This window comes from Ammospiza caudacuta, chromosome 4 (genome assembly GCF_027887145.1).
Source record: "Ammospiza caudacuta isolate bAmmCau1 chromosome 4, bAmmCau1.pri, whole genome shotgun sequence".
Classification (NCBI taxonomy): Eukaryota; Metazoa; Chordata; class Aves; order Passeriformes; family Passerellidae; genus Ammospiza; species Ammospiza caudacuta.
Genome location: NC_080596.1, coordinates 45,346,898 through 45,373,352, shown reverse-complemented (window position 1 = coordinate 45,373,352; position 26,455 = coordinate 45,346,898). Strand labels below are relative to the sequence as shown.

At 38.8% G+C, this 26,455-nt stretch overlaps 1 protein-coding gene across 2 annotated transcripts in view; it reads right to left on the bottom strand.

Moving 5' to 3' along the window:
• The window catches only part of WWC2 (WW and C2 domain containing 2), a 94,459-nt gene that overhangs the window by 4,764 nt on the left and 63,240 nt on the right, over window positions 1-26,455 (bottom strand). For both annotated transcript variants that reach the window (XM_058803105.1, XM_058803106.1), the window contains 12 exons: window positions 24,634-24,723; window positions 23,105-23,712; window positions 19,580-19,703; window positions 18,672-18,752; window positions 18,503-18,589; window positions 15,236-15,428; window positions 13,502-13,672; window positions 12,685-12,797; window positions 11,495-11,687; window positions 9,361-9,525; window positions 6,772-6,864; window positions 5,444-5,686 (listed from right to left, as the gene is read on the bottom strand). In XM_058803105.1, the coding sequence (XP_058659088.1) occupies window positions 5,444-5,686; window positions 6,772-6,864; window positions 9,361-9,525; window positions 11,495-11,687; window positions 12,685-12,797; window positions 13,502-13,672; window positions 15,236-15,428; window positions 18,503-18,589; window positions 18,672-18,752; window positions 19,580-19,703; window positions 23,105-23,712; window positions 24,634-24,723 (2,161 nt within the window). The remainder of the gene's footprint in view (window positions 1-5,443; window positions 5,687-6,771; window positions 6,865-9,360; window positions 9,526-11,494; window positions 11,688-12,684; window positions 12,798-13,501; window positions 13,673-15,235; window positions 15,429-18,502; window positions 18,590-18,671; window positions 18,753-19,579; window positions 19,704-23,104; window positions 23,713-24,633; window positions 24,724-26,455) is intronic.

The following is a 26,455-nucleotide window of genomic DNA, read 5'->3' as shown; positions in this document are numbered from 1 at the left end:
ATAATGAACAACTATTCATTTCAAAGTGAGAGATACTTCTGTGTTGAGCAAAACACTTGGCAGTGTCAGGTTTACAGTTGGGCTCAATGATATTAAAGGTCTTTTCCAGTCTAAATGAATCTATGATGATCTCTATATAAAAGGTCAGCAAGATAAAAGACTGACATCACAAGCCTAAGCCATGGCTGTGAAATAAACCAATGGGGCTTTTCCTAAAAAAATAAATAGAGCAAATTCTGTGGCTCTATTCACATATTCTGTGGCTCTATTCTAATCACAGGTGGCTACTAGGTTTTGTAAATTCTGATATTTCTTAGAGCTGTAGTTAGACAATACCTAACATTGTACGAGCACAAGTTGTCTATCCAAGCATCTTTTTAGAACTGCAAGCCACTGATTCTCTTCCCATATAAAATACTTCTATTTCCTGACAAAAGCTCTCAGAAAAGTTGCCTATACCTACTCTAAAGTGACTGACAGAAAAAATAGGGAAGGCGTGCTCTCAAAACACATTTTCAGGTTTTGTTGACCATGTTAGCAAGGAACATGAACTTTTATGACTTTATTCATGACATAGTACCTACTTTGCATGAGACTCACTTCTTTCATTTGCATTGTAGAGACTTAAAAGCCAAGGCAAGTGAACAGAACACCAGTGGTAACAAGAGATCAAAGGTCCTTTGTGAGCACTGCTGAGCAGCTACATACCCCACAGTAAGTGACCGAATTTCTGTACCTCAGTATTGCCAGCTCTATTACTTATGTCTTTACTAAGCATCAACAGGACAACTACAGCTATGCCATCCACCACTTTAGCAACAAGACTGCTATTAATAGCTGTGCTTTGGCCTTAAAACTGTAACAAGGGTTTCTGGATATCAATATATAAAAATCAATATATATTCAGAATATCCAATAATTTGAACAGTAACTCTTTTAAGGTGGGCAGTCACTTGAAATTCTTAGATAAATGACCCCCACTCCTACACAGGTGAGTTCTGTAACAAATACATTTTTGCCCACATAACATGTGGGGTGCATGGCGTGGGCAGTGCTTTTCTAGACTGCAGAGGCTGTCAGACAAATGTTATTTATTGTATTTTGAATTTTGTCAGCCATTAAAATTCAATAGAAGCAGTTCACTGCTTCTATTCTTAAACAGCTATAAAGTTGTAGAGACTTTAATTTTTGATTCTTTAGAGACTTGAAAATGCTGTTCATTACCTCAAATTAAAATACATTTGCAAGGCTGAAACAGCAATCTTCAAAGCAAGTTTGTGACTTAGAAGTTCACATCCCAGTTCTGAATTCAACCCAGTAGACTCCTAAACAACAAAACCAACTAATTCAAAAGAGCTAGTCCATACTATCAGTTTCATACTGGGTAGTTATAAGAAAGCTGCTCACAGCAGGATAGTGGTACCCTCTGTCTGTTGAAACGCACTCTGGTTTTGACATGAAAGTGTTTTACATGAAAGAGAACCACCCTTTCAAAAAACTCACTCAAAATCCAGTCAGCTTATACTGCTGTTAACTTCTTCAGTCCCCAACTCCAAAATAGCTGTGATTTTAAAATGAAATTAATCTATAAGTATTGTTTTCTTTATTAGTTAGTGAACATAAATTTGCAATCTACAACTGGTAATGTCTTAATTAATTTCACGTATGTCACTGGTCATATGTTTTACCAGCTCCCCTAATTAATATTTACCATCAAAGCACTAAACATACAATATTTCAAAATTTTCTAATTTATCCTTCCCTAACTATACATGAGATTCTTGTGATTACTGCATTTCATGTTTAAGAGCATAGATGACTTGTTTTCATACTTTCTATTACCATGTATCCTTTTTTCATTTTTGAATCCATTTATTTTTTAAGTATGCTCTATGAGAAACCAGAATTTCATCCCAATGTCTCTAGTAATATGCATATGAGAAGGTATGTACATGACAAGGTTTATATTTACATTATGTTTTTGAGTGCTTTATATAAAATACAGAAAATCACACTAATACAAAGGCCAGACATTCAATAAGTCCTAAAATCTGGCACACTTTGTGGTGATGTACCCCCCCCACCCTGGCAATAGTATAATCTCAGATTCTTTAAGTGACCTGAAACCACTCATTCACGACACTTATGTACCAAATGTGTCAGATAGGAATCTCTCTATCTGGGCTTAGCTTAAGCTTAAGTTAGTTTAAGATGACAAAGAAGAACCACTATCAAAATAAGAGCTGAAATGCTATTGCCTGTCTTGTTCTTCTGTGGGTTTTGTATAGAATAAACTGAATCCAAAGAAAAACTAGCTGTGCTAAACAACAAATCACTGGACAAGGACATACATATTGGTATTAATGACATAGTTACATATTCCCTCAACATAAATTATGTACTAAAAAGAAATAAAGAAGATATTTACAGGAATCTTTTTTAGATATTAACAACAACAGTACTTTAGAGGACACTAGGTGTCTGAAAACTTACTTGTATGAGGATTTAAGACTCAAACTTTGAAACCCTGTATGATTTCTCACAAATATCCAATCTAAACAAGACAAAATGCTTCTGGTACACAGAATTATCTCTGTTCTCTGATCTGCAGGTATTAGTGGGCATTACATACTTGCTGCACTTAGGGAGGTGTGGAAGGAATGAGAGGGAAGGTATGGAGTCTGTGGATCTGGCTTCAAGCAGAGTAACTAACTGCGTGCTAGCAAGCAGCCGCTGATTTTTAACATCCCCCACATCAGTGGTTTCATTTTTCACTTGAGACTCTCTCAATTTCTCTGGTGTTTCCAGCTGCTGCATTAGTCTGTGCCATTATAATGCCTGCAGGATCTAAGAAATAATCTATGACAATGTTCTCTAGGCTGCTGTATTTTGCTAACCCAAGGGGAAACACTGACAACACAGTACAGCGCTCTCAGGGTTGTTTTGCTCCACAGGGGAAGGCTGCAGTGATTTTAAGGGTAGAAATATTTCTAGAAACTTTGTAAGCACTCTTCAAAGAGGTGGAGTGACTGTGATCATTGTTCTGACTTTTACCTTGGGAAGGAGGACTTAAATGCTGTGCTACTGCCCGCATATATTTTAGGAATGTATATTATTACCCTTATTGTTCACCAGTGTGTGTAATGGTGTTGATCACAGACAGCAGCCATACAAAATGTGACAAACCTACCTCCTGCCTTGGAAGAGCCAGCTGAAATAAAGCAGAAATCCAAAGGATTCATAATATGAAATGTTGCAGAGGCATACTCTGTTATAGAGGGAAAGTTTTAGAATGGGAGTAGTTTTAAATAAAACACTCAGAAAATATAATTTCTGTCCTGCATCCAGTATTAGATATAAACTATTAAATTCCACATAAACTTAGCTATGCTCCTTTTCTATAAGTTACTATTTTTATGAGTTAAAACTTGGATCAAATGAATATAATGGTAAAAATCAATACAGTTACACTAAGTTTAAACACTGCACTATCTTCCCCCATTTTGCCCAGTGTTTTTCAGAATACTCGTCAATGTTCACCCTAAACTCTGCTAGTGTTATATTGTCATTTTAGTACTCCACTAACTATAACCAACAATAGATGCCAAAAAGTGGGACCAGAAGACACAACAGGACATAAATGTAGAATTGGGAGAGCATGCAGGGGAGAAGTTTTATTTCCTAAGGTATCAGTCAAGGACTTCTTGAAATATGTGGTGCCATTACAATTTTTCTACTATGAATTTAGCCAATCCATAAATTAATAATTCTTTGAACCTATGCAAACTTGCAGCACTCAATGTTTTATTGAAAACATTTTTACAGTTTCTGAATGTCATGCTATGTTTGCTTGCATTTAACCTGCCACCTGTTCAATTTTCTACTTCTTGGTGAATACAAGACCATGATTAATTGCTCTTTTCCACCTCACTCATGGTTGTGTGGACTTCAGTTGTAGCTACTTAGCTGTTCCTTAAACAGAAAATGTTTCCTCCCTTGACCATCCTTGTTGACTCTCTGCAATTTTGTCATGCACTTTGAAAAGGGAAACCGAAAATAAACTATGTTTATGGTACAGGCATAATAATATTTAGACCTTAAGGCAATGATATGTTTTATTCCAAGTATTTTTCTTAGCAATTCCTGTCTTATTTGCTTTTTGACATCTGCTGATCCTGTGATGTTTTTGTTTACATTTTGTTTCTCATATGTGGAGTACCTCATTCCTAACATTTCCTAACAAAGAGCTCAGCTTTGTAAATGTAAATATTAGGATCATCCTTTCCTCTTCTCCACAAGGCTATTTACTGACATTTAGCTTTAAAAAACAACAAAACAAACAACTATTGCTTACATATGAGGAGGGCCTCTGCACCTTGTTAAAACTTTCCATTTTTACAACTCAGAATAACCTGGTGTATCAAAGCACTAGTCTATCAACCATAAAGAGCTAAGGAGCACAGATCCCTCCTGGCTGTCACTCACAACCTCCCCTCACTGAAAACTGATGTACACTGATGGACTTGGATGGGAAGGGGGAAGGTGCCTACTCCAACCTCCTGCTCACAGTAGATGATGCCAGAACTGAGTAGTCAGGGTCTTGACCAGTTAGGTTTAGAATACCTCCAACTGTGCAGATTGTGTGGGTTTGTTTTACATTTTTTCCTTGGTTAGGTTTTTAACTCCTCCAACAACCTCTCCAGGGCCCTATTCCAGTCAATGACCTCCATAATGATTTAAAAAACCAAACAACCTCCCAAAAAACATAATAAGAGCCCCACAACATCTAACTAATTAATGTATCTTGTTGGAATTTTCCATATTCCAACTTCTCATTGTTGCATCTCATTCTTCTATCCTATTTCTTGTCTTTTAATCATGTGGGGGCATCTCACCTTATGGCAATGCATATATATTTGTACTGTTTGACAGACCATCACATAGAGAACAGAACCTGGCTTTCCTTTGCCAAAACCACAGGAAGTATGTCCTGCATGAAGAAATAAGCCACTGCCTTTTCCCCATGCCCTTACCACTCTAAGGAGTGGTAATTGCTCCTTCTACCTGTTACAAGCATCTTTTGGCTACAAGTTCTGTGCAGACTGCAAAGCAACTGATGCTGAGGGACAGAAAGCACATGCAAATCTGTAAAAGCATGGCTGGGATGTGAGAATTCTAAACTAAGTTTTAAGTAAATGCTATTTACTACACCAACCATAATTCTTACTTCAAATAACAGAGGGCACGAGGAAAATGTTACCTCAAATTCTACATTTAATATAGTATTAATCAATAAAGAAACAGTTTACACTACGTAATTCAGAGATGTAATTAGTCAAATGTGAGCTTCTGTAAAAACCTTTTAACATCGTTGAGCAAATTCTTTAACAAATTTATATCAAAGGTAGGGGCATACTTACACATATGTGAATGCTGCTCATACCTGTTTTTCAGCTTGTTTCAAGAGTTTCTGGAAACGTTCATCCTCTAGCACACACAGAGGAAGGTCTGCCTCTCCTCTGCCTTTCATCTCCTCAAGCTTTTGTTTCAGGTCCCTCAAGGCCTGGAGCTCGTCGTTCAGACGGTTCTGCCTCGTGCGCGACACCTGCAGGTCCAGCTCCAAGTCCAGGGAAGTGCGCACGGGGCACTCCTGCGCAGCTCTCCGCAGCACGGGCTGGCAAACGGGCTGAGCCATTGGGAGACAGGACAGTAACAATTAATACAACAAAAATAGAGAGGCTGGTGGAGAGCTTCACATACTGCAGTCAGAAAAGCTCAAATATTCTGGAGGGGGAAGGGGGAGTTTTACCAGTCTTTTTTTCTGAAGTAAAAAAATTCACCTATCCTGGATTTTTTCTTTAGTTGCTAGCTAAAAATAAATGCTCCAATTAAGTGCACAATGATGTACTTAAGGTTAAAAACAAAAAAAACCATTCTGATCCCTGGGATGACACTGCTTGGAGACACAACACCACACAGAATTCCCCACAGATGTCAACTACATTATTTATTTTTGTAAGTATTTGCTTTTTCAAGGCCTAACTGAACACATAATGTTTTAAACTCTGTAAACATGCACTTCTTCAGCTTATTTCACATTATTTACTGTCCTTTCACAGTGATTTTCTGCATGAGTAAGTCAGACAGGAGAATCCACCTCAGACTATTCAGTATCCCAGACTTTCCTTTCTTATGCACAATGTATCCTGCTTCCTGGTAACAAGGCTTCCAAAGGGCTATTTTTCTAGTTACAATTAAGATTAAAATATAACTCTCTAAATTTATGTAAGAATGAGTTTCATGCAAGAGACTCTTACTCTCTTGTCCTTCAATCCTTTTGCTACTTGAATACTTTGGTGAAGTGTCAATTCCCTTTAAAAGGACATCTAAATCCTTGAAATCTTCACCAAAATTTGCTCAAGATGTATATTGCTGGTGTTGACTTTTGTGCAGCACAGGCCACTTTGTGTCATATTCTTTAACACAGATCCCTTTTGACAATACGTTCAACAAGAAATGCCATGATGCTGAGCATCAGTGTCTCGCTGCTGGCTTCAGTCATGACCAAAACAACACAGGCTTTGTTGGAGGGGAGCTGACATTGGACTGAGACCAATATGTTGATATTTCAACATGAAACTACAGGACAGAATCGTGGTACTTGTGTTGCTTTTGCTGAAATACTTGAAATAAAGGGTATCCTTTATGTCATTTGGTATTCCCAGTGTCCCCATAGTTCACTGCAAACCACGTGCAGGTAACAGCACATACCCGTTTAACTCTCAGGCTCCGTCGTTCTGTGGCATTTCTCACAAACAGAGACTTCTTGGCCAGCGTGGAGCTGTCGCTGTCGCTGCGATTCAGCTGCCAAAATGTACAGAACAAACAGACATAAAGCACCTCCAAATATGAGAGGTGCAAATACACCTGCACTGGTAGAACCAGTCAGGGAACCTCAGCCTTTACATACATGTAAGGTCATATTCTTACTATAAAGTTAACAAGTTTGCAACTAGAATAAGCATTTACTCTAAAATTTTAATCCTATACCAGGACAACCATTGATCTTACCGAATGAATAGTGAGTCTCTTTAGGAATTCAAGGAAGGTAACCATGGTTATTACGTACTGATAAATCATTGTCTGGCTGCAGATACAAACTATGGATGTTGCTTACCTGGGGCAGGCTTTTAACAAATTTACTACAGGGAAGGTAAATTACTGTAGACATGCACCCGTCCAACAAGCAGTATTTTTGTATTGTTATTAATTGCAACAAACAAAGTGTGCCTACAGCTTCCTTCAGAAGCACTGTCTGCTTCTTAAAATCATGTGCCACAGCTCAGCAGTAGCTTCTTCACAACTTTAGCATTATTTCATACACATCAGTGCAGAATGATTGTTAGGTGCATCAGCATCAGTAGGTGGTCAGAAGCATCCCTCTTAAGAATATGTATTTCAACTCTTCAGGAGAGGACAAGAAAAGAAATCCTCCTGCTAACATTTCAGTAAGAAAAGACAGGGCCCTAAAGTGTGCTTACACAGGGCTGACTGGGAGCTGGGGTCAGAAATACAAAGTACTCCTCTTGAGAGACAAATCTGTCTTTTCACCATGAACCATTACTGGGAACTCACTCCTTGATACAGAGAACCAGCCATCGTCACTGATGTTCTTTAGGCACTTTTCAAGGGACATTTTCCAAAGCACCAACACTTTAGTTCTGTCCATTAGGCCTCAAAGATCTCTGTTTTCTGTAATATCAGAGGTGCTCTCTTAAAGCCAGGCTATCTCTTCTGATTGGAGAGCAGCTGGCACTTCACCAGAGTGTATCCAACAGGCGCTTTCCTCTCCTACAGCACCATAATGCAAGTAAGGCTGGATATGCCTGTGGTACAAGCTGGGGACTGGGACTGGGGACACCCCAGCTCTTCAGCCTTCTTTGTGAACTTGGATGCAGCTACAGTGCCCACTCTGGAGCCCCCAGCAGTGGGCAACAACTGTTTCTGACACTGCCAAAGACAGATCTGCAGACATGTTCTTTTCACAGGGTATTTTGCTTCCAGGCAATATCATACACAATGAGAAACAGAATGGTTTATTCCAAGTTAGTTTTTTTTTTTTTTTTTAATTCTGGCTCTTGGTAGCAGATATGTAGCAATGTTCAAAGCTACAAAAGCCCAATACTTTTCCAGATGCAGAAATTTCCAAAGTTTGCACTACCTAAACTACTAAAACTACTGGTTTTACTTCCTGTTGAAGACCTACATAGGCAGCAGGCTAAGGTGAAGTTTTTTTGCTAATACTACCAATTTCCATTTAGGAATTAAATTCCAGCACACGAACTAAGACGAAGGCTAGTTTCTGAATTCAGCCAATAATGTATCCAAATTGTGTAAAGACTATTAGAAAACAATCTGCTATATTTCATTCTGGAGGGTATATGGAATAGTTATTTAAGTACGTAGGTATTGACTAAATATTTTGGGTTTTTGCCAGTGAGAATCACAGAGAAGTGATAACATTAACATTCCCAAATGGTTAAGGCAAATGCCTCTAACTGAACTGGGGAATTAAAGCATAGGTATTACTTTTTTTAAAAAAACATACTTGTATGAATAACCTGTAGAAACTAAAGATCAAAATAACTGCCTTTTCTATGGTATCTGTGATTAAAATCTATAGAGCTGGTAGTTCATGCTTATATCTTGTAACACATTATTTTCATAGTTTAGCAGCAGCAAGACTCACAATTTAAATCTTTTTTTTCTTTTTCCATGCTACCATAGATCTAGAGAGACTGGAGAACTTAGCTGCCAAAGCCATGTTTAAAACCCAGCCCCGAGGCAGCGCTTGCACATCTTTCAAAGATGCAATTACAACAGGATTTGGGCTGCCTAGGTTTAAAACCAGCTGAGATACAAAGCGAGATTTAAAATTGATGACTGAGCTCTTTCCACACTGTTACCCTTAAATGGTTGCATTATTAAAATATGGTAATGCAATGGCATTTTACAGTGAATTCTATTTCATGTTGTAACAAATTGTTTTGCTGCGAGAGTGCTGGAGTTGCTGACGTGCAGGGAAACACTTTTTGCAGAGAGCCAGCACAGGCATCTGTGTTATTTCTCTCCAATAGGATGTATTTTTGCCCTAGCAGAGGTGTTTTGCAAGAGTATGCAACTCTGCTGAAAGTCAATTCTACTATACATCAGCTCAGATAGGGAAGGACTCTAGAGAAAGAGGCTGTGCCTCTTGCAGGGAAAAGCAGTACATGACTCGGTGTCATTAATGCTTCATTCCCAAGAAGTTAAATGACTCTTTGGTTAATGGCTCTTCATCCCAAGTGTCTCTGCTCCTACCCTGCAGATGTATTGGTTCCGCTGGCCTGGAGAGAAGGTTTGGGAGCGCACTATCATGCTGTTCCTGACAAAGGGACGCTGTCTGCAGCTCCAGCTGGCTCTGTCCTTGGGTCGGACTGCTGAGTTCTCGTTAACCAATTCCTCAGTGTTAGTCTCTTTATCAACCTGTGAACAGGAATTTAATGGATAAGACTTACTATAACCAGATACATGCCCCCACATAGTTTCTGTGCCTTCAGACTTCACAAGCATTCTCATTACCTTGTGGTGGATGGAAAAAGACCAGCGGCAAAAAGCACTGTGCATTTACAGAGAAGCTATTCTAAGTAAAGAAATACAAAATTCCCAAGAGGCGTAAGAGTGTGTGGAGAGGCTTTGAAGGTACTCTTTGTAGCCAGTAAAGCTGAAGCTTTTGCAGAAAGGCCTTTGCTGCTTTGCTGCTTGGCAGAAGGTTTGAGGCAAACACAGTGCAAGTAATGTTTTTCTTTGCCATTTGCAGACATGATGATTATTGCACATTTATATTTACTTTGTCTGGTATTTGCAGAAGAGCAAAGTTCTGCCATGCCAGAGATGGTGCCTGTGCACACTGAAAGGGGGCAGCTGGGAAAGTTACACTGCCCAGGTCCTTCCAGACATACTGCCATACATCCCCAGGCCTCAGCAGCAGGACTGCTGTATGCACTCTCTAGAGCTTCACCGGCCTTGTGAACTCAGGGAAAAGACACTGCTGGCTGCTGTCCCTCAGCACAGCCTGCTGCCCACTAGAGTTGTCCCACATGTGCCAGAGGGAACCTCAAGTGGCTCCATCCCAGTGGGTGGCACAGCCTGTGCTTACTTCCATGCTGCAATCATCCTGGCTCCTGGGCTAGACCAAGCTCTACAGCAGTTGGGACATCCAGTGTTACTGATGAGCAATGGGGTTTTTTCTTCAGCTTGGGTCATTTAATGAGGCTCATGGTTTCCACAGTGCAGGAGATAAATACAGTGACCTAAATAGCACAACAGCAACCCTGAGAGCATGTGGCCTACAGAGATCTGTGCTGTGTCTGGCTCTGCAGTGGGGACTGCTGTCTTTCACTCTTTGTCTGGGTCCACCCAGGCCAGGCTTAGCAAAGCACTTGTGTGCATGGCTGACCTTCACATGTCGTCCGTGCCATCTCCCCTTGCCCAGTTAGGGCTTTGATCTATATTTACTTGCTACCCAGCAGACTGTCAGTCCTTTTAATACCACAGCCTTAGCTCATTTGGCATCTTGCCACATTAATTGGAAGTTAATTACAATTTTCAGCAAGTCCACTGAGATGTTAAACTTTTGTATTGTCACAAAGTTGAAGGAACGAGATGTCATTCTTCATCTTTTTACTGAAGTTATTTTATAGAACTTGTGAGTTTAAAATATGCAACAATGTTTTTACTAAGATGCAGAAAGATTCTAAAAATTTTATTTCTGAGAGTGTTCTACCACATCAAGGATATGTTTACTAAACTTTTAGTAAAAGTGCTTTCAAGAAAGTGGAATATAATTTCAAAAACAACAGTTACCAAGAACTGTGTGGATACAATAGTACCCTCAATTGTTCAAAAGTATACACAGTTTTAATACACATTTTGGAATTTTCTGTTCATTAATCTTTTGTCCTTTTTTCTGCTAAGACAGTTCTTGTATTTCACGCCCAAAAATTAGGGGAAAAAATAAGGAAATCCCTGCATTGGCTTTAAGATCTTGACCCTTGTCATGTGTTTTTTCCTGTTGAGCAGACAAATCAGAAAAAAAGAAAAGGAAACAATGAAACAGATGTGCAGAAATATTTTAAATATGCACAAGCTGAAGCTACTGAACTACTCTTGTATTTTGAATGTCCTCCATACGCAAAAAAAAAAAGTGAAGGTAGAGAGTCTTGGTTAATTGTCTTGGACTTACAAGTCCTGCTTAGCATGTCTGTCCAATGTCCTCTTCATAGTTCACAAGTGACCACACCAATTTTGTTACATGTACATACATACAAGTGCTACAGCAAAGGCCTCATCAAATTGTAAATGCATAGATGCAGCAGACTTCTATATTAATTGCTCAGAAATAGATTTTAGACATAGTAAGATACTGCAGGAATATGAATTTTAAGATATTCACCAGTGTTAGAATTACAGCAGCTTGCTGGCTTTCTTGGGCCTCATCACCGTTCTCTCTGTTCTTGTCTTCATTCATTTCTGGTCCATCCATGAGTAACCCCAGGTCATCATTACAGTCACCTTCTACTTCCAGCTTAATGCCATCTTCCTCTTCATCCACAATTTCATCAGAGGCCTCTGCAAGCATCTCTAGCCTGTATGGACAGAAGTAGCCCAGGCTTATTATGAAAAACTGAAAAACTCACCAGAGGAAGATACCAGAAAGCCCAGACCTGCACTAATGTGTAAGGCATGCATTTTCCTGACAAGGAAAACAACTATCAGCCAAATGCTTCCACCAAGTTCATGTGAAGGCACATTTCATTGCTGCCCTAAGCAAAACCCAGCGCTACTACAGTTCACCTTCAAGGTTGTTATGACAGCACTGCACTCTATTCAATGGCTGTAACATTGATAACGTTGAAGGACTTTTGCTATAAGTTCATAAAATAAAAAGCTACTCCCCCCTTTCCCCCAGTAAAGCATGTATTTTCTTCTACACTGCAGCTAAGAAATTGAACAATAACAGAACTCAAATAGCAATTTAGCAAGAAATCTGTTTCTTGGGAAAGCTCACATTTTCTTCAAAAACAAGCTCATCAATGGAAGCACACCCACACTGACTTTGTCAGACAGCAGCTTTCTTTTCAGACCTAAAGCTTGCCTGTTACAGTTAATGCAACTATAATATTTGATATTTTGCTGCACTCCCAGTGGCTTCACAACCCAGGTGGTTTCACAGGAAGATGAACATGGAATGGAGGAGCATTGGCAGTAGGACTTCATAGAGCAGCCAAGAGACTGTAAACCTACAAGAATGTGAATAAATGACCATACAAGAGAACAAGACTTTACTCCAATTCCAGTGGTGGTGAGGCACTGGAACAGTGTGTCCAGAGAAGCCACAGATGTCCTGTCCTTGGAAATTTTAAACACTGGAGTGGATGGGGTGTTGACCATCCTGATCTAGTGGAAGGTGTCCCTGCCCATGGCAGCAGCATTAGACTGGATGATCTTTAAAGATCCCTTCCAACCCATACCATTCTATGAATCTATGGTCTCCAAAAGTACAGCCCTTTTGTTTGTCTAAGAAGAGGAAGAATGAGCTGAATCATTCAGGCCTGAACAGTGAGGGGGGAAAAGTGTCTTTACCAGTCTTCTTCAGAGGCCCTTTGCTCTTGTTCCTTTTCCTCATCTTCAGCCAGCTCTTGTTCTACTGCTTCCAGCTCAGCAGATGTCCTCTCCAGCAGAGCTGACACAGCATCCTGCTCACAAGGAAAAAAGATAAACCAGAGTTGAATGATATATAACAGGTAGGAAAATGACAACTCTTGCAAGAGCTGCATCACCCTACTGCTCCCTGATGTCAGCAGACACAATGACCCCCAGATCACGAGGGTAAGGGGTTTGAATTGTCAGTATATAGCACATTGAATAATCACTTTTACACAGAGTAAATCTCAATGAAAAACATTTGGTTTTAAAATGACAATGCAATCAAATATACTTCTGTCATCCTTCAATGTATTTTCTCATCTTCCCTATTGTACTGTTCTTAGGTGAAAAAGGGTGCTTTTCAAAGTTACATTTTCTATGCAGTTCCCTTAAGAAGGAATTAAAGCGGAAAAGCTTATTTAACCAGAAGAGTTGTATGTTTTGCATAAACAGCATGTTCAATTCAATGGCTTTGAGTATGCAGATTCAACAGTTAATAAATTGCAATTTTTAATGTATGCATATGAAAATAAATTACACACTTAAGGAAGCTATTCAATAACATTCTTTCTAAAAAGAATCACAGCTGAAGGCCCTTCTCACACAAAGTGACTCTAGACAAAAGTGCCTGCAAAACAGGGCCTTGGACCTTCAGGATGGCAGTTCCCACATTCAAATAACTACAATGCAATGGCACAATTGGAGTCTCTGGCTTTTTTCTTGCTATCACAGTAATAGCCAGCTCATCACTCACCAAGTCCAGTGAGTCCAGTGACTGTGATTGCTTGCTTAACAGAAGCATGTATTCGTCATTTTGTTCCTTGGGTTTTTTGCCAGGACTCTGCTTGCAAGGCAACAGGTTGTACCACAGAGTACAGGTCTCATCAGAAAGTGATAAATCTGCCAGGCTGATCTGAGTCCCAGCCTGTACAAAATAAGAAAAGGAAAAAAAAATATTTAAATTTGTTCTGTTTTCTACAAAACATTCTACTGTACTCATCATGCAAAACAGGCAGCACAAATTTGACATGAACCTTAATTCCCTTTCTAACTGTACAGTTTTTGATTTCCCTCTACTTCCAGTTAAAACTGACAAATAGAAATACATGGAAATGTCCTTCATATTGTCTATTCTGCCATCTCTTATTTCAGTCTGCAGAAATGTCTCCCCACACCATACCACAGTACTGCACACACCTGCTCTAGTGCATTCAGCAATGAAAACCTGTGCAGCACCAGCTTGAGGGACAGCAAGTGTCACATGATTTTTCAACTGTCCCACCACAAAAATCATGCATATGGCAAATAATGGATGACCTTGCTTGCTCAAACCAGGGAAGAAGGAGATGAAAAGCCAGTAAAAGAGATTAAGAAACCCTTTCATTTGGACAAACACTGGCATCCACTGAGTTGGTACTCTGGGAAAACTTCTGAAGTACTCATGTTTGGGCTGTGCCTTGGAGATTAAAATCCTTTGTTCTTTGGCAAAGCATATTATCTTCACAGCTGCTGGGCTGCACACATAGCTCTTGCCAAGACTCTGGTCATGTTGTCCAGGGCATTCTGCTGGGGATGATACTCCCAACTCTTTCATTTGATCTTTGGAATAAGTCTTGTCTTCACTGGGGTTTTTTGTTATTGTTGAGTCCTTTCTTCACCTCTGTATCCTGCCTAAGGTTCCATTTTTGTTCTGTTGCCCTTCCCTTTCCTAAGGGGAAAACTCTTACATACTGAAAAAGGCCAACACATTCCCCAGGAATTAAGTTAACTTCTGAAAAGTGAAGCTGTTTCACAATAGTCAGAGCCAATGAACCCCAGCAGACTGCAGCATCTCTTCAGTGTGTGGTAACTGCACAAATCTCACTGTGCTACTAAAATCCCTCTCGTGGTGAAAAACTAGACTTGAGTTGTACCAGACCATGCAAAAGCAATTTGAAAGTAAATGAAGCATCACTGATTCAGTGATGACTACGATTAACAACAACATTCAAAGTGACAGCTTCCAATGGGCTGATATATGAATGTCATGCTTTTTTATTTCAACAGATCATGAAGACCAAAAAGGTGTCCATCATATAATCTGAAATAACATCCAAAATGTAATTTAGTTTGTTCTTTGTGACAAATGGTGATAATGAGGGTTTGCTCTCATTATTTTTTACTGTGGCTCTTCTTCTGTTTTTACTTTAAAACCTAGCATTGAAGTTTATAGGGGTTTTATGTATAAAATGGCAAAGATGGAATATCAATCTGTAATTAAAGGGTTAAAGTAGTGTTAGAATTATCAAAACACCTTCCATCCAGGATTAGATTCTGTACCAGGAGTTTCATAGAAAGGCAGTATTCTAGGTACTGTAGCAACAACTAAGTTATGCTTCGGACTTTGTCTCCAAGTGCTGTGGAATTTTAGCAGCCTTGCCCATCAAAATAAGAGGGCACACTATAAACAAATGCATGCCAAAAAAGTACCAGAAATAAAACCACATACCAAGCATTCTTCCCGACGAGTCCTACTGACAGCACACACATCTACTCTCAGTGTCTTCTGTAGCAGTGCCACTTGAGAAATGGCCACTCTGAATATCTCGTTGAATAAAATGGTTTCCATGGCAGGATGGACTTTAGTGCGGAACAGACAGCTGATATCAGTGGAGGATGGAAGGACTGCCACTCTGATATACCTGCCAGAAACAAAACAACATCTTTACCTCTGCCACTTGCTGGTGATGCAGGGGAGAAGTTCAGTCCATCAACTTAAGGACTGCATAGCAACAAGACGGAACAGTGGAATGGAAAAGAGGTGACAAAGATGAGTGGGGAAACATTTCTCAAGAAGGAATTTCTGTGCCTGGTAAGGTAGTAGTAGCAAGAGTGGAAGCAGTTTCAGACTCTATCCAAGGTTAGTTACTGTAAACAATGAAGATCATGTCACAAGTGGCAGGAAACATGCCTTTAATGTTAATTTAAAAAAATGAGAAGAACTGGGGTGGATGTAAAAATTAAATTCTTAGAATAATGCAAGCAGCACTGAAAAGCAGTGATGTCTTTTAATCTTTTAAGGAAGCAAATCAAACAAGATTTCCAAAGAAAGCAGGAAAATAAGGAAAGCAAGGAACAAAATAGCTAGGGCCATAGCTGCTTAAGATCAATTCATAACATATTAAGTGAAACTTGGAAGAATGCATCTTGCAAGCCTAAATGGAAACACAGAGAGTAACTTGAAATTGTTACAAGGCTGCATTCATTTCATACAACCAATAGGAATTCCATGAAGCCAATAGGAATGGATATTATGTGGATAAAAGTTGTACTAGCTAACTTGAAGGTGTCACTTTAGCAGCAGCTTGACAGAGTAAAGACATTTTTAATGCAATTTGTATGTGCTATTTACCTATTGCACAGTTTCTCATACACACAAATGAGCATAGTTTAACATCTTTTCTGTGCCTATCTATTAGTCCATTTCTGGTACTGGCTTTAAATGTAAATGGCATTCACTGGACAATAGAATGCAATGAAGCTGGCTAAAGCAAGAAGAAAGAGTAGGTCAATGTAAATAATCGTGGAAATTTTTCTCTCAAAATTTATAGCACTACTGTTATATTTTCTGACTCCATGCAGAGTTTCATTAATTTTATTAAAAACTTAATTTTACATTAGTTAAATCAAAAGAAATTAGGTCTGTGAGAAACATGATTTTTTTACTTGCATTTGGGCATAATCTTTATTTCCCAGTTATGCCAAACTTTTCGTAATAAGGAGCAAAATCTAGGTTGTTTGGTTCACATGTACAGCCTGGATAGCAGGTATGCAGCATTTTGACATGCCAGTCCTGAGGTGAAGTGGTAGCATATTGTAACTCCAGTAATGCTGCTGCTGTATTCTTGTAATTGTAGGTGAGCAATTGGCAGTCTACTGAAAACACCCATTTTAATAGACTAAGCAATTAAAAACATTTATAAAAGATGTAGGAATAGAAGATAAAGTGAATCAAAAGTATGTTTAAAAGGTAGTCCATTAGAACTTTCTTTTAATAACTGTTTGCCAATTTATTGGCATCAGGCCAAATGAGGAGTAAACAAAGAAGTGAAAGAAATTGTTCTCTCACTTTGTTGTATACAAGTGGTTACTTTCATTTTCATTTATTAACTTAAAGAGTCAATCGATGAATCAGGTTTTACTGTGACAAACCTATGACTTCTCAACTGATGAAGAAGTGACCCTGACACAGTAACCCTTCAAATGTGCTCTACCTGGGCTAAAAGTGAGCAGTTTTTACAGTAGCAGTAACACCTCATGTCAAATCTATTCTTCCATGTGTAAACGCTCACCAAAGTACTAATTTATCCAACTGATGTTCTAGGAAATGCAGCTATAATGTAGCATCTTTTTTCAGACCCAATTTTTATTATTGTATGTATCTGTACAGATTATACATACATGCACATGTAAGTGCAAGTGGCAGAAAAATGCTATTTGCAAGGTCCTGCCTTTACCCTGCCCCTTCTTCCTCCTTGTTTTGTGCAGCTTTAATTTCATCAAATCTCGTTTAGCAGCAGCAGGTTAGGACTTCTTGACAATCAATTACAACTTCACACTTTAATTCCTGAAAAGAGGCCTGCTCTGGCCTAGCTTTATGTTACTGAACATCTTTTTGCCATCCTACATTATCTACTTTTCCTCTCACCTGTGTCAATTTATTCTTCTCTAGATTTTTTGTTTTCTTTTTTGTTTTCAAAATGTTAGTGGACTTGGAAAGTCAGCAGAGGAAAGACTAGTTCAAAGAAGGAAGGATAGTAGTAGAACAACCATTTGTTATTAACAAAAACAAACAGAAAAATCCAGCAAGCACCCAGGCCTCTATCCTTAATGCATCCTTTCCATATCCAGTGGCTTCCTATTTATCTGCCTATCAAGTTTAAGCCAATGGGATACAAAGGGAAAAGAACCAGCAAGAAAACTAAAATTTTCAAGGATTGATTATATCCTACTCCAATCTTATTAAGCTTTTCAACAATTTAAGGTAATCTTACAGTCTGTCAAAAAGCCTCTCAAGTACAAGTGTCCCCAAGGCAACCTGTACTTATTTATTCAGATGAGAATTTTGGATTAGAAACTCAGTGATAACATATTCATTTTCTCTACATATGATTCAAACTGCAATTTACTTTTAGACTTTGTTGGTCCAATTTGAATCAAGAACTAATTCTTAGCAGACCCCCAAGCTCTAGTAGTTAGGGATGGTGTATTTCAATGTGACTGTGTTTGTCCACTTGCAATTTATTAAATTACCACTATCCTTTAAAAGCTCACTTAAAAGACAAATACTTCTTTAAATACCATTTTACATCAAAAAGATACATAAATGTAAAAAGACAACACTGAGCTGAAAAGATGCCAAAGTATCAAATGAGTGGTTTTAGTAACTATGGCATAGCTGTTTCGCACTCACAAAGCTGGAATGTTTAGAAGCAGTAGATAAAACACTATTTTAAAATCCTTTTTTTATTCCAGTTTAGTGGAATGTGCAAATTTCTTGATAACATCTTATTCTTGCAGCATTGCTGTAATAGGCAAATACTAAATACTACATATTACATAAATACTATAATGCTAAATACTACAACAGTTTGAGAAGTTCTGTACATACTTCAGTGCTCTAAAGCCATAAATCAACCAATTACTTTAGAGATTTTTTAGAATTTATTATTACACTCTTATATCTCAACTCTATGTCAGTGATTGTTTGACTTACACCTTAGAGCCAAGGGGGACAGGAAATGCTGGAAGGTTTCTAAGCCGCACTATGATTATCACAAAACTTGAATTGCTGTGGTCATATCTGTTAAAAAAGGACAACACAAGGGAAGTTTACTATTCACACTTCTGGATCAACAGAAATATTCCCCTTGCTGGTCACTCACCTGAGTCCTATTTGTACCTGAGCAGTCTCTAGAGTTGTTGCATCATCTTCACTATATACAGTGTCCTCAGTTTCATTTGGTCTAGGAAAACCAGGCAAATACTCAAATTTTGGAAAATTATAGTTAGCTTTCAGCAATTATTAACACATGCATATACAGAACATATATCCATCCTCCTAAACATGCCGACTTAATTACAGCATGCACTCCAAATAAGAATTTCAGAGCCTGCACAACAGCAGTGCTTGTTTTAGGGGCAGTTGCTGCTGGAATAGTTTGACAACTGCAGCAATGATTCAGAAAGGCCTGAGGCTGATTACTGAAGATTACAGACCATACCATATAAACTAGTATGAAAAATCTTATAGAAGTTGTCTGGTCAAAAAATAACAGCAAGTATGTTTCTTATATCCTGATCACTGCAGTGAACATTAAGCCTCAACCTGGATTATTTTAATTCTAACATTACAACAAAGTTTGTTCATGTCTTTTCTATAACCCCTTTTTAAAAATAAAAACATTCAAAAAAATTGCTATACAATCTTAAAAATCCTTAATAAAACAAGAAGTAAAAACAGTAACTCTGAGTATTGACAATAGAGTCACATGGCAAAACCTGCATAGTTTAAATCATAGCATAGTTTCTCTTGGGAGCACTTCTAGCAAGGAAAAAACCCCAAGATTATAAAGAAGTATATTAATGCTATTCAACCAAGTTATACAAGCACAAAAAATAACCCTCAGATCAAACTTCATTGTTTGGCAAATACACCTTTCTTTCCACCTAAAAATACAAATTATTTCTAAAAAAGGCAGGGCTGGTTACCATCTTCTGCAGGTACTGTGTAACTGATCATAGATATATTTAAATTTTTGGTGGGAAAACTTGCATGATTTCTCAAACCTACTGTTTCACAGAAGCTTCATATACACCACTATCTCCAGCTACAGACTCATCAGACACAGCAGCAGACACACAAGCTGTTTTCTCCTCAAGCAGATGACCAGCTGTTCTTCTTGGTAAATCACCACCTACAAAAAGGAAAAAGAATGAAAACTAGTCCAAGAGATGAATAGTCAGAAAGAGAGATGAGCATAGCTTAGGAAGTTGTCACGTTGAAAGCAGTGACCCTTAGTGGAGTATCACAGTAGTTTTGTTCCATATCATTAAACATTCTGAGACTGTACAGCTCTTGCTACATATTCTGGCTACAGATATAACCAGACTGATGAACTTGAAAATGTACTATTACTTCTTTCCAGAGACACAGACTCCTATGATCACCCTTATGCATTGAGCTAGTTATTATCCTTCATTATCAGCCCTCACTTTCCTGATCTTTAAACCAGTATTTGCCCTGTTCACATTCAGCACTGTGGTAACACTGCAGCTACATGCCAAGTGCTTGCCTACTGTTTATTAAATATTCAAAAGTCAGACAGACATCCTCTCCCCAGTGATATAACTGCTGGAAATAAAATCCTCTCTGGTTTACTATCATCAAAAACTTTCTCTGCTACAGGCTTTCAATGACTACTTAGCTTTAATCTTCAACTTGCATTGATATGTGAGTGTCATGCCATGAAGCCACATTCTGCAGCACAGCAGCAAGCTGAGGGCCTGTGCAGTCCTTTTATCTGCCAGGGGTGAGGATATTGGTATGCATTATCATCCCCATCTGAATCATGACTTTACATCCTGTTAAGATGTTAAAATTTAAGGCTCTAGATTAGATGATTGATTGCTGCATTTGTGCTTTTATTTATGGCAGTAGGAATACTATTTCCTTGATGGTGAAGTGCTCTTTCCCTTCCCCTCTCACCATGTGAGGGGTGAAGGTGATGACATGATTTATTGATTACCCTTAGGAATTACCACTTGAATTGACTTTGACAATGACAGAGACTGACTGTGGAAGAACTACAAGATATTCCAACTTGGTTTCTGACAGCAGGGACATGTGCAGAGGAGCAAATATCTCTATGGTTCACCTGTACAGAAAAGTCAGACAGGCAGAGAAACAGATGAACACTGCATCTAGAGAGCCAGTGCAGATTACATGAAAAGGAGCTGTACTACCTTCGAGTCTTTATCAATGCCCAAGTTAAGATTCAGCAGTATTCAGATTTGTAGTCCTGTAAAAACCCAAGTGTGTGGGCTGAAATTTTCAATGCAGGTTTAGTGCCTCTGGCTGAGTTTGTTCAAACCTTCCCATTCAGCATCACAGCAGTTTCAAGGATGAAACTGGAGTAGAAACACTGAACAAACCCCAGATCTGTGTCTTACTGTTAGTTACTGAAGTCTCACCATGAGGCCCATTTTACTGTGGAAACCAGAGTTACTGAAGTGCAATTAGTTAATACCTGGCTATACAAAATTCAAATACTTGTTTTGGCAGCCTTAATACAAGTTTAAAGATGAACTGTTATTATGCATATGGTGCTACATGGGGAAGTATCAGTATGAAGAATCACAGAATCAATTTACATTTTAAAACCATAACTACTTTTATAGACTTAAAAGGCAAGCAGACAATATCCAGAATAAGAAATCCTCAAAAAGTGAAAAAATGTTAGAGAATCACACAGTGTCTTTAAAAATAATGATCTATAGAAATAATTTTTAAAAAATCTGATTTTTTAGCCCAAAATGTTCCCAAATTCCAAACCATTTTGAATTCAGTTCTCCAACTATGTGAGCTGCAGACAGATTGCAAAGACAGACTGAAAATTGTTGTTAATTTGGAAAGGATATGCTGCTGAAATACAGGCAGGAAAATTAATTATTGTTTCAATCTTTTATAATATGGCTCTAAAGTAAAATAACTACTGTGCTACACTATCCTGAAAAGACAAAGGACAAAAAGACCCCCTCCCCTCAGATTTTCTTTCCATGCTTTTTCAATTTTGCATTTTACACCTTCAGACCATTAGGACATCAATCAATTTCTTGTTTTCTCTCTGCACAGCGAAACAGAGTGGGGCCTCCCAGCTTGTACTAAGCACACCATACCTTTCTCTTCTGGTGCCACATTGCTCTGGCCAACTTTGAAATGACCACAGTACTGCAGTAAGCTAATCTAATTAGACAACAGATGTTATAACAGTTCCTTGAGAAAATTAAAAAAATAAAAGCAAATTTCTCATTAAAATATATAACTGTATGAACGTGACAAGGTACTTTTATTAAAAATTTAAAAACTCCAAGCACAAGGGTTCAAACTTGGTAATAAATCTGGACAATGCTCAAGAGCTAGGCCATGGTTATTCTTTAAAACACCAAACTCCTTAGTTAGCTGCTTCCCTACCAGCTCAGAAATACAATTGGAAATGCCAGGTACTGACCAGGTTTCAAATAGGGCTGCCAGTGCTCAGCACTACTGGAAATCTGTCTCACTCAGTTCTTCCTTGAGAAAACAGAGTGTAACATAAACATGAATGGTTTGCAACATACTTGAAGACAATGACACAGAATGACACCAGAAAAGAATAAATGTGCAGAGAGAGCACAACATACTGTCAGCCTGAACAAAAGGCAGCAAAGCAAGCACTCCAAGACTGAGCACGAGCCATCTTGACAGCTGGGATTTTTGAAATTCTGCCTCTGCCAAAGGTTTTGACAATATAAGATGATTAAGTATGCTGTATGGCTTTTGCTACAGACCAGAAGTGGAATTCATCACACCTAATTAACTAGTAACTAAGGATACCTTGATAACTCACAGTCATTCATCCCTTCTTCCTTAAAGGGAAGTATGCTTTAGGACAAGATGTCTCATTCTTTTGGAAGTTACCCACAGATTGCAAGGGGATCCTAGACTCACTTAGGAACTCTGTTCTAAATTGGATAAAAAGCTAAAATCTGTGAAATTCATGTTAAAAATAGGGAAACTCTCACTGTAATGCAGTCACCTGTCTTTCTCAATTCAAAATGAAATGTAGATCTTTCAGTGACAGCAGGCTCAAATAATTAGATACACATAACACATAATTTACAGTCTAGAAGTCTCTTTTACTGAGGATGTCAGTTTCTAACTTACTCTTCAATGAGAAAAAAAGTATCTGATTTCAAGTTACCAAAAAACCAGCAGAGGGTGTTTGCTCTATATCCATACATCCTGATAGAACTTAGGAACAGCATGCATCCTCCCTGCTTTCAAAAGCCAGCTTCAGGTTTTTGTGTTACTGTTTTCATGACAGATTGCAATACGTGAACTTGCCTTCTAAAATAGCTATTGAAAAATATGGACAGAATCAGGGTGATTGCAGCTCTCTGCAGCCAAAACTAGAAGTTAGGTAACATCCCTCAGAAACATGCAAGTGCATGCTGATCAAGATACTCTTCAGTTACACAACATACCTGCTCATTTCAAGTGCCAGCTGTTAATTTTCATGTTGCACATACATTTGACATTAGAATTTTTTTTAATTACCTGAACTTCCTTCGTGTAGAGAAGGCAGAGGCTGCCTAACGTTTAGACTTTTATCATCTGTAGGAGTCTGAGATCCTGCTCTGGCTTCAGAGTCCAGTAATATTTGGTTCTCACAGAAGCTAATGCCTGCAAAATCACCTGAAAGGTCAGAGTCTTCAAAGTCCGTAGTGAGGTGATGCAGAGGGGAGTTTTGAGCTGACACTGAAAATGCAGCTTCTAAAACCAAAGGGGAGCCTGGGGGGGACAAGGAGGAGAGAGAGGATCTGGAAGACAGTGATGTCACAGATTTGGGAGGTTCAGTCAATTTGGGATGATCTGCAGCTGAAGGAGAGTCACTGTAACCAAGTCTCCCATGGGAACTGACCACTTCATTTTCATGAATAGTAGTGATAGGCCCTGAAGGAATGTAACCAGTTTTTTCTTGCAACATGAAATCAAGTTTGTACTGATAGTCCAAATCTGTAATTTGCTCGCCTTGGTTATAGTAGAGATCCGTGGAGCTGAGCGAGTTTAGCGAGCCTCTACTTGATGTGTTCAGAGATCCCCGGCTGGATGCGAGGGATCCCAAACTGCTCCCTGAAGACACAGATAACGTGCTGGCTGAGAGGCTGCAAACAAAGCACAAACACATGCTGATGTTACTGAACTAAACCAGCACAAAGCAGAACAAAGAGAGGGAAGCTTGACTGAATCTGCCTTGTAACAGATCACAACCAAAGGCTGCTTGGGGCATTATGGTTTTTAAGCACCTATACCTGGCTTAGCTCAGTGTGCCCAACCTGCACACTACCAGGGCAATTTACTCTGCCTTTGGCCACCTGCCTAAACCCCTTTTCTTCTGGAGAAGGCTGCAGATTTGACAAGCTGGCCTGGCAGTAACAGCAGCCTTCTCAGCTGTTATATCCCACTGGAAACCTGCTCCACTCTGATGTGGGTGCTTGTATGGTCAATGTGACAGCACAGGGATCCCCAAGATGGAGCTTATGACAGCAGAGGAGCATTGCCACCTCTAGAGCAAGTCGTGCAGCCCACCCTACGCCCAAGCGCCTGTGAAGATGCCAGATATACAATTTAGAGCAGAACTGCTTCCCATCTGCGTGACAACACACACTCCATGTTCACAGTAAATCCAACTATATAAATTATGGGAAAGGCTGGAACATGCAGTCTTGTCCTGTTAATAACAGCAGATAGGGAGTCCTGCTGGGCCAGAGAAACTGAGTGCCACTGCCTTGGTTCTGGAGGACTGCTGGGAAAAAATGTCAGGAAAAGTAATTCAAGCAGGCCCTTCTAAACACTTAAAATATATTTACTGAACGATAACAGAACTATCAACTTAGAAAATTTCCCGAAATTCTAAAAGTACTCCAGGTTTGCATGGTGACAAAACACTTTAAGCTATTACATTTGCATTTTTTCTACTTTAATATATTTTGCTGAGCTTCCAGCTAAGAGATAAGCCTAAGAATGAAGTTGAGACATCCAGATCTACTACAAAACAGGTTTTACATCATGCAGTACAGTCTCACCTCCTAAGTTGTGAATACAAATAGGTAGTTAACTTTGTAGTTTCTTCAAGTTTCTGTACCAGCTCTTTTCTTCTGTCCTCCAATTTTAATCTGCAAAAATATGTACATATTAGTTTAGGAAAGCATTACAGAATAGGCTAGAACATTTTATAGATAAAAAAGAAACAAAGTGAAGATTCCTCATTTTTTTTTATCAGGTTGCCAGTGACTAAAATCCAAAATAGTGTGTTAGCTCTCAGTCTGATCATAAAACCCCAACTGCTTCAGCAGAGTGACTTTACCTGCAGAATACCAAGAACTGTAACAAACCTGCTGAGTGTACAAGCAAGCACAGGGTTGGGACATTCACACTGTACCAAGGGGAACATGCACCCAATAAAAAAGTAACAAATGAGCACTGGGAAAATAGCTGCAACTTCAGGATAATACGATCTGCACTCATGCAGTTTTTAAAAGCCACACTGCAGACTCCCTCCTAACTTAATATAGTTCCAGGGAAAAAAAATAAAACAAACAAAACCAACCAACAAAACCAGGAAAACCAAAAGAACACCAATACCAGTAATACCAGTATTATTTTTGATAACTTGAAGTTTAAAATCAAAGCACTCCCTTTAATTTCAGAATCTTTATATAGAGATAAAGCACAGCAAATCAAAGCATCATTCAGTGAAAGGTTCTGAGATTATAGACCATATTTAGGAGTCCTTGATCGAGATTTCTACATTCCCAACAGCTTTGTCAGCACCTCAGAGCCACACAGCATTGTAATGCTCATCATCAAGTTCACCTTTATGAGAAGGCAGGATTTATTGCCTCCTGCTTTATCTAGAACAGCTCTAAAGCCACAAAATGGGGAACTCTCCTATTCCTCTTGGATAGGAGAAATGATTCACTAACGTTTAGAGTGATTTCCCTTCCTCTTTTAATTCCTTTTTATCACTCCATTTACACTAAATAAATTGCTTGCTTTCAGTGGTTTCAGCTAAAATCCTCCTGTAGTTGTGGATTACTATCTTCTCCTCTAGGCCTTGCTCAGTCAACTGATACATCGCAAGCTCTCCAGCTACTAATCTGAGAAACAAGAAACATCAACCATTGCTTTCTTACACAAAATGAATCAACTGAATTAGATACTCAAGAGTGCTCAGAATTCACTCCCTTTGAACATCAGATACCAGCAAAGTACATTAAGTCCCTGATTCAGCAAAGCATGAAAAGCACTTGCTTACACCCATGCTTATTCAGCGAGCAAATGTGGGTTATGCAAAGGTGAATAAGTTACCCTGAGGTCAGCCAGGGTGTGACTTCCACTCCACTGCCCACGCCACAGTGCTCTCACACTGCAGTGATGTGCTCATCTGCCAATACCTGCTAAGGCTGTTAAAAGCATACACAGTATTTCATTCTGTGGAAGACATGCACACAGGTTTCCACACCAGGAATTATGTTCATCTATAGTATCAGACACTCTTTCCAATAATTTTACTATTTATCCATGCTTTCTGTCTAATTGTAAAGCCTAATCTATCCTGCTTTTCCCAATCAAGAGTGCTCTTCACTAGCTCTTCTGTGGCTTTTCAGTAGTAAGCTATGATTTTTTCCTCAAGGAAGAGGCATAGAAATTGCTCTGTGTTCAACTACTAATGGCAGAAGATGGGAAAAAAAATAAAAGCTTAGGAATTGCTCTGAATGAAGTCCTCAAAAAAAGCCACCTTGAGAGAGACATTATAGCAACTGAATTCGTACTACTGAATTAAAAGGTTTCATTGGTTTTTGTCTCAAAAGCACAATTAATTGTTTTCTGTTACCATCTTAAGGA